The sequence below is a fragment of the Zingiber officinale genome, chromosome 4A, assembly GCF_018446385.1.
Source record: "Zingiber officinale cultivar Zhangliang chromosome 4A, Zo_v1.1, whole genome shotgun sequence".
NCBI classification, from domain to species: domain Eukaryota; kingdom Viridiplantae; phylum Streptophyta; class Magnoliopsida; order Zingiberales; family Zingiberaceae; genus Zingiber; species Zingiber officinale.
In genome coordinates, this window is record NC_055992.1 from 12,020,884 (window position 1) to 12,030,710 (window position 9,827).

The 9,827-nt window shown below is 42.2% G+C and overlaps 1 protein-coding gene across 1 annotated transcript; it reads right to left on the minus strand.

The window, feature by feature from the left end:
- Positions 1 to 2,541: 2,541 nt before the first annotated feature.
- On the minus strand, positions 2,542 to 3,974 carry LOC121973141. Its single transcript, XM_042524728.1, has 2 exons — positions 3,503 to 3,974; positions 2,542 to 3,418 (listed from the first exon to the last, which is right to left on the minus strand). Exons 1-2 carry the CDS (start codon positions 3,846 to 3,848, stop codon positions 2,649 to 2,651), a joined length of 1,116 nt encoding a protein of 371 aa, XP_042380662.1. The 5' UTR covers positions 3,849 to 3,974; the 3' UTR covers positions 2,542 to 2,648.
- Between the last annotated feature and the right edge of the window lie 5,853 nt (positions 3,975 to 9,827).

Genomic DNA, 9,827 nt, shown 5'->3' on the forward strand with positions numbered 1-9,827 from the left:
GGCCCTCCGACAATCATGCCTATTTCTCCTCGGGATGTGTTGCTCCTGTTTTCTTCTTCCTGAGAGGAGGGTCTATTTCGCTTGACCGGAGCTCAGGAGGGATCAGTGTCATCCCAACGCTGATGTTGATGGTGCCGCTCAGGCACCCTTTTTTCATCCTCCCGCCACCAGTAGATCGATGTCTTTGTCGCCAATCGGGAGAAGGAGATCGGCGGTGGTATCCTCTTGGAGTCGATTGACTGATGATTGGTGTCAGACTACGACAATCACGCGTGTTGTGGGTCGCTGACTGGTGTAAAGAACAGAACATCGGCGTCCACACCTTGCCTTTTGCCGCCTTCTATCGACCGGAAGCCACATGCTGCACGGCATGTGCCCTGGTCTCATGGTGCGGTCGCGCTCCTTCGGCCCTTAGCCCTTTGGGCAGCTAATGGCTGCTTGACTGTCGGCGCTCGGTCGGCGTCTCTTTTCTTCTTGACGTTTGGGTTTCTTCCATATTTATATATTCGTTGGCCTTCTTGAGCATGTGGTCGAAGTCCCTGGGCGGTTTCCTGATGAGAGATCGGAAGAAGTCTCCCTCGATGAGCTCCTGAGTGAAGGTATTTATCATTGTCTCGGATGAGACCGAGGGGATATTCATGGCTACTTGATTGAAATGCTGTATATAGGCTCGGAGCGTTTGTTTTGATCCTTGTTTTGGGGAGAAGAGGTTGACGTTCGTCTTTTGATAGCGTCGGCTGCTGGCGAAGTGATGTAAGAATGCAGCTCGGAAGTCCTTGAAGTTGCATATAGATCCGCCCGACAATCTTCAGAACTAACGCTGCGCCGATCCGGAGAGGGTAGTGAGAAAGATTTCGACACTTCACTCCATCTGTATACTAATGCAGCATGACTTCATTATCGAACCTATCCAGATGATCATCTGGATTGGTCAATCCGTTGTATGTGCCGATCGCTAGCGGGGTATAGTGTCTGGGCAGAAGGTCTTGTAAGATCTCCTCGGAGAACTACCGATTGATCCGTTCAAGTGACGCGTTGCTTCGGGGCGCCTTGCCTTTTCGTGCATCCTGAACAAGAGCATCATCCGAAGACGATCCCTGTTCTTGACTCGCTTGGGCTATTTCTGAGGGGGTTTGGAACAAGGCACGATGAAAGGGGATCGAGGCAGGCAGCGCTTCCCCCCGTGTGCTGGTTGACCTTCTATTCTACTCCCATACGGAGATTTGCTCCATTCGGTCTTCCTGCCCCGCTCGTCTCCTGTCCGCCGATGTTGCAGGCTGCGACGCTTGTCGATCGACTAACGCCTGTTGTTGCGCTGCTCGATCATCTTTGTCGCTCGAGCTTGCACGAGCATTTCGAGCTCTTCCTGGTTGAGTGTCACAGTGGTGAGTCGTCCAATGCCCTCCATCTTTTCGGCTTGGATGCAGGATAAATTCCACAGATGGCGTCAAATAAATATGATCTTGTCCGAAAGTCGATGAGATGGAAAGCCGGGGATGTGGCGCTCCCGCTAACCGCCTATAGACTCTGCTTAGACCTGCAACACAAATTACGTCAGTGTCGAGCAAGAGAAGGGGTCCCCGGCATTGGCCCTCTGACGCTCAAGTCAGTCAACGACGATGAAGTATAAGGCGAAGCAACAAGAAGACTGTACCGCAAACAATGAAGATTGAATACCTTCGCCGATGCTTGGACCCCCCTTTATATAGAGCTCTGGTAGCGCGTGTGTACACTTCTCAAGGCGAGCACGCTTCTCAAAGTTTTCCTAAAAAGACTTGTCAGTAAAGTGCCCTTGACATAGTACCTTAACGGGTTGTGCATATATCTGAAGTGACAGTGGAACAGTGGAAGTTTCCGTCGTACGATCTTCTGGCTATCCATACCCGGTGTCGGCGACACCAACTCCCAAAAGGATATCACTGGATATTAGAGGGAGTGTACTGCTAGGCCGAGCGGGTTGGCCGCTTGGTCGGGATCTCGCTGCTCTGGTGCCCCGTCCGGTGGGCAGAACCTCGCTACTCCTATGTGTGTTTGCTCGATTGAAGTTCCCCTCTGCCACTGCCACTTCCGATACTTGCTGCCAGACCGAGCCGGATAGCTGTTCGGTCGAAGTTGAACTCTGCTCATATCAAGCTCTGCTGTATGGCCGAGCGGGATAACCGCTCGGCTCGGCTTCTGCACTTCTTTTCCACCTCCGTTCGACGTCGAATAATCCTTTGGTCAATCGTTTGACTCCTCCCCGTGTCGAAGGAGGCGACGGATCAAGGGCGATATTATCTGTGCGTTAACCGCCTTAACTTTAATCTCCATCATGACCGCAGAATGAAACCCCTCATCATTACCACATCAATGACAAAATTTGAATTTTTGTTTTTGCAACTTTTAAATTTTCATTTCAATTCGAATTTGTTTTTTTTTAGTTCTATAAATAGGATCATTTTCATATTTCGGCAAAACACATAACAATATGAATATTATATTAATAACGTAAGACTTTATGCATTTGGACACTTGTTTATTTATTGCATAATACAAACACAGTAAAAGAGAAACAATAAATATGCCATAAATATTCAACTTTTTCACACTGTTTAAAAATCTCATTCTGATTATTAGTTATTACATACTCCAAATTAGTATAAATAAAATCAGTATTGCGCCACGTCGACGACGCCGGCGGCGGGACGGTAAATGCACTTGGCGCAAGTGGTGGAGAGGAAGGACGGAAGCTGGTACTTGTCCTCGCCGCCCATCATTGGCATCGCCACCCCCTTCTTCACCGGGCTCACGTAGCCCGGCCGGTACGTCTGCCCCAAGACCCCCTCCACCTTCTCCGTCAGTCGCTTGAATTGGAACTGCATTTCCAGGTGCGCGAACGCGTCGCCCGGCGGCAGCCGGTAATTGTGTGCTCTATCTTCCTCCGCCGTTATCGGCGCCACCTTGACGTCCATCTCCACCAGCCCCGAGACCGTCACCTTCGCGCTATTCCTGTCCGCCGTCCTCTCCACCACAACCTCCCGCTGATCCACTTCAATAATCTCATCGATTTCTTCTCCATTCGACTCCGGCAGCGCGCGGCGCCACTCTGCGTCTCCGTCGGCAGGGAGATCTACCTCCTCGCCGTCCCAGAGGACGGCGAGCGCGTCGAGGCGGTCGTCCCACTTTGCGACGGGCTTTGCGGCCACGACCAGCACGTGAGAGTCGAATATGACGGCGAGGGACTGCACCCAGGTGAAGTCGCGGGAGCGCCCCTCCGGCCGCCACCCGATGAAGTGGGCGTTGATCTGGAACTGCTCGTCGGAGACGAGCGAGAAGTTGCCCCCCTTGGCGCCGTGGAAGTAGAACATTTGGCCGTCACCGCCCACGAACCGGGGGTCGTAGCAAACAGAGCCATAGCCCCTGCAATTGGGAAGTCGTCCTGCGAGGCGAGGAAATGGAAGAATTGATCAGAGAAAACGTTGGATGACTCAAGAATTTGTGCTGAAATCTAAGGAACTCGTACTTCTGCAGGTGGTCTCGCAGCGGCTGCTGCAGTCGGCGAAGCAGCCCTTGACGCGGCGGTTGCGGCGGGGCTTGCGCTGGGGGCACTGGGCAGGGCAGTCGATGATTTGGTAGTGGCAGCGGCCGCGAGCGAGGCAGAAGAAACGCTCCTGGCCGGTGGCGCTCCTCGGGTCGAGGACGATGTAGTGGGTGGAGGCTGGGTCGAGAAACCCCTTGCCTCGCCCGTTTCCCCGCCCTCTGCCATTGTTGTTGTTGTTCCTCTGCGCCGTCGTGGCCTCCATGGAGATCATCACGGTCACCACCGCGACCGCGATCGCAATGGAAAACGTCAAGCCCCTTGACGCCATGGCTGTCCGACACCTCTGTTTCCGCAAATGCTGGGCGAGGAAAGATTTGTATTGTGCATATACTTGCAGAGAAGTGAAGATCTGAGATAGTCTTATAGCAGGCAGATTTAGTGTACTGGATCAATTGAGTGTAGATGGGAAGATCGATGGAGTTGAGTACTTAACAAGTAGAAGAAGAAGACGACTTAAAACGCGGCAAAAAAGGGCGCGTTCCTTAAATTCAAAACTTAGCGTCTTATATTAAAAAAACATTAAAAATGTATCTAGTCCTATTTTTTTATATTAAAATTATGATTTTTTTTTAATTTAGTTATAATTATTATGAATATTTTTTTTATAAAAATTATTATGATACTAATAAATTTTAATTAAGTTAACATAACAATACTATGATAATATGTTATCATAATTTTGAACAAATTACTAAAAAAAATAAAAAAAATTGCCATAATGTCTGGGTAAATTTTACGCTGATATAAAATATATCATATACATTATTTTAGATTTATGTAACGAAACTTTTGATAAATTAATTCCTGAAATAACTTTCATATTTTTCACTCTGTTTTTTTTTTGTTTGAGAAAAAATTTTAGTTGTGGTTTATTTTTCTAAAATTTTGTTCTATTGCACAAAGTCTCCGCTGCCGTGCTTAATCCATCCTTGAGCCTGCCACAAGTCGGCACGCAAATATGAGTAATTATAGGGGTGCGTTTGATAATGCTCAAAGATAAAAAGGATTTTGACAAAATGCTCAATTTAGCCAAGACCATAAATATATTCTTATAAGTTGATAAAAATAATATATGAAATTATTTCAAAAGCACCACTCACATTTTGACATTATTACATTAATCAGTCTCCTCCTGAATGTTTAATTAGAAATTAAAGTCCACTGGTAATATGACGGTTCCGTTAATCTAGGTAAACCTTGGGCAGGTCAAAGTTAATGCACTTTGACTTAATTAAACAAGCTATTCTTACTTCGAGATTACACTTAATTACATATATTTAATTGTGTAGCTTAAAATGCAGCACATGGACCAATTTGTACTTGCAAAAAAATATCAATTAATTAGTATCGTATAATATAGCAGAAAATTAGCTTTAAAGTAATAGAAAACTTTGTCTTATTCAAAATTAATAGTGGATGATTTAACCTATATATATCTAACTTAATTAAGAACTATTTTGAAATTTATAGTAAAGCTATCTGACTCTCTTCCACTTGAGTGCATACTTCTTCTTTTGTTATTTTTTGAAGGAAAGCAAATTAGCTAGTTGTGCAGTTCAATTGGAGTGTAAAAACAAAAATACTGAAGGAAAGAAAATTTTGGGGAATTTAAAGACATTCTTGCTTACTTGGGTGGAAATATTTACAGCTGATATTACAATAGAGAAAACCGCTAGCTAGTGGTATAGTCAATAAACAAAGGCAAGTGTGCCATGAGGGTGCATGAGCTGCAATGACTTAGAACATATATATGACTGGAGTCTGGATATTATATACACTGGTAAAGGGAAAGAAATGATTGATGATCACTCTACGTATAAAATAAAAGTCTAATGCATCTATTTTCATCTTAACGTTAAACAAAGAGTGCAAGTAATGGTTAGTCAATTATTTAAAAAATCTCTAAATAACCTTTTTTTCTTAATAACTTGGACTATGAAGTAACTTATTTGGGTTTAAAAAGTTAGGATAGGCCAATGATTTCAATAGGAACCCTACATTTGTTTGCATAGTTGCAGTAGCAATCCCATCTGTTTATGTTTTTTATATGTATATTTTTAAAAAATTAGGAAAAATCAACTTGGATTTTATTTTGCAGGGGAAAAATTTACTGGAAATAATCATACTAGACTATTGTCAAATTTTAGAAGGATGCTTGAGTAATAGTAAAATTGTTGTCCGATCATGAGATTATAGATTTTAGTCTCGAAAATAATTTCTAGAAAACCAGGATAAATTACAGTGCATACAATATATTTTCTTTTAAGACTCATTATCGATGGAAACTTTGTACATCGGAGAATCCTTTATTAGGTATAAATCATATAAAAATATTTCTACCTCGTGCAGAACATGTTCCGTGTGAACCATTCTTGTCTTCAAGCGACTGAAATCGTCCATTTCAATGATTCCATCGAATTAGGCCTGAGCCATCTTCCATTCAATTAGGCCTTCGTTTTTTTCGTCGTTTTCCAATCAAATTAGGTCCTTATCTTTGTCAGATTGCCCGCAAGTTTCCTAACAACTGAATCTACCGATGAGATTGATTTGTTACAATTGCACTTACTGACCGGTACGGTCTACCGGAATGAACCGATCGAACCAAACCGATGGAAATCTATGAAAACGAACCGGAAGCGTGGGATCCACGCGAATTCCCTGCGCGACTAACACGTGCTCAATAATGCCACCGACTCTTTTGTCGGGAACTGGCCTTCGTCCCACTTACGAACACCAGACGCGATTTCAGCGTGCCCCATTGGTCCGGTGGAAGATCGGGTTATACGCCGGGAGGAAGCGTCGGATTCGTTAGGCTTCTCGTACGTGGCGGTAGTTAATTCGTCCTCGCCGTTGTCCCTCGGCCCCGCCGGCCGTTGCCTTCTGCCTCGGCCAAACGCCGCCGGGCGCCGCTGTCGGCGTTTCGACTGTCGGTCACCGACGCTCTCGGTCATTGTCGAATATTGTTATTATTCGTTTCCAAAACAATCGATTGGCTCCGTCTTATTCGTCCGCCATTTCTGCATTGATTTGGTACATTTAATTCGGAAGAAAAATTAAATAAATACGAAATAATAATAATAAGAAGAAAACACGTGTCCACGCTGCCTAGCGGGGGTGCCTACAAGTTGGAAGGCGATGGCAACCGCAAAAAGTAAGTGGTGCGTCGTCACCAACATGGTTTTAGTGGATTTTACCGGTCAAACCTCGCCAACCTAATTATATTACAGCTGGTAATGAGCGAGATCAAGTAACTAACCACGTAGGTTTGTGGTCTCGAGACACTGTAATTTTTCTGGATCCGTATTAAAACAAAAATGCGATCAACATCACAATCAAAGGGTGCATGGTCGAGGGGCAATTCCTTATTACAAGAAGACAAACGAAAATGCACGAAGAAAAATATGTAGATATGCTTGTTTTTGTTTTTGTTTTTAGTTTTTTTTTTGTTTTTTTACAAACTATAATTATGACGTTCAATTTTGTATTAGGTGATATCGCTGGTCGCTCATGCATCACGTATACAATATACTCTTAGGGCGGGGCCCGGGCATACTAAATTAGAGCTGGATAAAAAAAAGCGATCGTTTAGTTTTTATCAAGAGAGAATTTATAATCTGAGTGTTTTAAAAAAAAATATGCTTATTCAGTATAATTTTTTTTTATTTTATTAAGAGAGCGGACATTAGTGCTGTAAAACTGATCGACTACGAGAGGAGTGACCAATCAATAACAAACTGTTATACAGATATATACATCGGCCCGTTGTCCTGATAGATTGAGAAATCCTCAACTCAATTTAAGACAAATTATGGATTAGATAGATTAATTCAGGAGTCCATCAAAAAAAATAAAAATATATATCTATAAAATATTAAAATTTTTAAATCTGAATTATGAATTAGATAATCAAGGTCATAAGTTTATTGAGTTTTTCATTTTAGTTTTAAATTTTAGAATTTGTCTGAACATATGGGTCAATCTAAGCTCATCACGGGTTGATCCGCGTGGATCGCGGAGCAAAGTGGATTGATAAAATTTTAATCTCAATTTAAATTTTTGGGTCGGATAGATTAATCTGATGAGTTTAATATAAATTAACAACTCCAAAGGACAGGCAAGTAAGTAGTGTTAATTGGAGCAAAAGGTAAAATTATTACTTTAACAGCTCCTCTAGAACGGTTCTATATTTTTCTGGGTAAATCATAAGGACATTTGCTCTAGCGTAGTAATCTTCTATATGAGAGAGGTCATACAACTAATGAGACATTTTTTATACTTTGAAAATTGATCCTAACATTTATTAAAATAACTATCCATACAAATACCAACTTCGTTAATCTGTGAAAGCTAAACAAGTACCGCTAATTGTTGTAGCAAAAAAAATGGTTAAGTTCATTCTAGATGCTCCTCACAACCTGTCATAAGTTACGTGAAAGAAAATAAATCATAAAATTAACTTAAAGTTAATTGTCAAATGATTGGTGAGAAAAAAATTTTCCTAAGAATGTATGCTCGTCAAAATTTAATTCTTATTCTATTATAATAAATTTATCATCTATCAATCAACAAGACATCTGATATATAAATAGTATTAATTATTATAATATTATAATAAAAAACGATTACCCTAACTTCAAAAGTTTCTCAAAAATCATCTTTAAATTATGTAAAATAAAATAAATCATGGAGTAACTTTATAATTGATCATTAAATAATCTGAAGACGGATTTTTATGTTTAGTTTTCTTGGTAAGGATTTCAAAGATATGTATCCGTTAGAAATGAATGTCTTTTCTATTATGCTAAAGTTGTCATCATCCAGTAAATTATACACCGCGATAGCATGTAACATCCCAGCATAAGTTGGCGAGGTGTCTCACGTGACGGAAACGCGTCGGTTCATGGCTGTGATCCATCTGGCGCCGTCGTGGGTGCATGTGCGGGTAACGAATAAAGTGTGCTGGGACACACCTAAACCGCGGCACCCTCTCGCTCTTCCCCTTCGCGTCGTAGGATTTGTTGAAAAGTTAAAAAGAGGAAAGAATATTTTAATATGGAGCGATCCCGAGACGAATACAGAAATTTTACACCCAAGATGCCCGCATACGCCGGTGCGCGGTGGCCATGTGACGGCCTGCGACCTGTCAGAGAATTATGCGGTGCACGTCGTCGCTTTGCCTTCACGGAACGTCGCCCTCCCACCCCTCCTTCCCCCGCCATTCCCGGCGGGTTCAACGACGACCGTCGCTCGCGAGATGGACGGCCTCGACGCGTCTTGCGTTTTTTCCTTTTTTTCTTTTTCATTTTCTTCCTCCAGTGTAAATCTAATGGGAAGACTATCGATATTCGATAGCAACGGCTTAACTTTTTCTTTTTTACGTTTTTTTTCATTCTTTTCCGAAAAGAATTAAATAAAAAATTATTTATTTTAGATCACCTCCAAAATATCATGAACAGAGTCAAATTAAAGAATGCTTCGAAGGAGTGCAACCCAAGTTAGATTTAGGAGGAGGCTCATCATCACTGGAAAGCAGAAATCCAAACCACCACTCGTACTCCAACAGACTTTTATGTTTTAAAAAAGGAAAAATGATTTTAAAAAATAATTTAAAAGAAAGCAGCAATCTAAATTAATGAGATTATACTGATTTTTTAAAATATATATATATATCATATGCGTGCGTGATGTATATAGTTGACCAGATCCTCGTTTGACCAGACTTCCTTAAGAAGAGGACGAAATATATTTTAATTTTCAGGTCATGCTTGCATATATATTGGCATGTTGAAGACCTTAAGATTATTTTATAATTACGTTCCACTGAGACAGCTACAGTATCGTGGTTGTATCAGTCATCATCCACGAGTTTATTCACAAATTTCCTTTGAAAATTATGCAATTTGATTATAATTAAAACCAGTATCGACCATATCACGGATCAAAGAGTTTAGTTTACTGGTCAACAATTTCATTGTGACTAGGACAGACTTTGCAATCTGGGTGCAACCGGCCGGACATTATGATAGAATTTAGGGAGATAGAGTTTTCACTCTCCGGCACTGTTCGGCTGGGACCCTTGTGGTGGCGCGGGACCTACCGGCGAGCCAAATAGAGAGAGAGAGAGAGAGAGAGGCAGAGAGACAACGTCAGGATGATAGCGAAGGGGATGTGGGAGGAAGCCAGCTAGCAATGAGAGAGAGAGGAGCGCTACCTTACCAATTACTGACCAACCTGTGGGTCATCACAA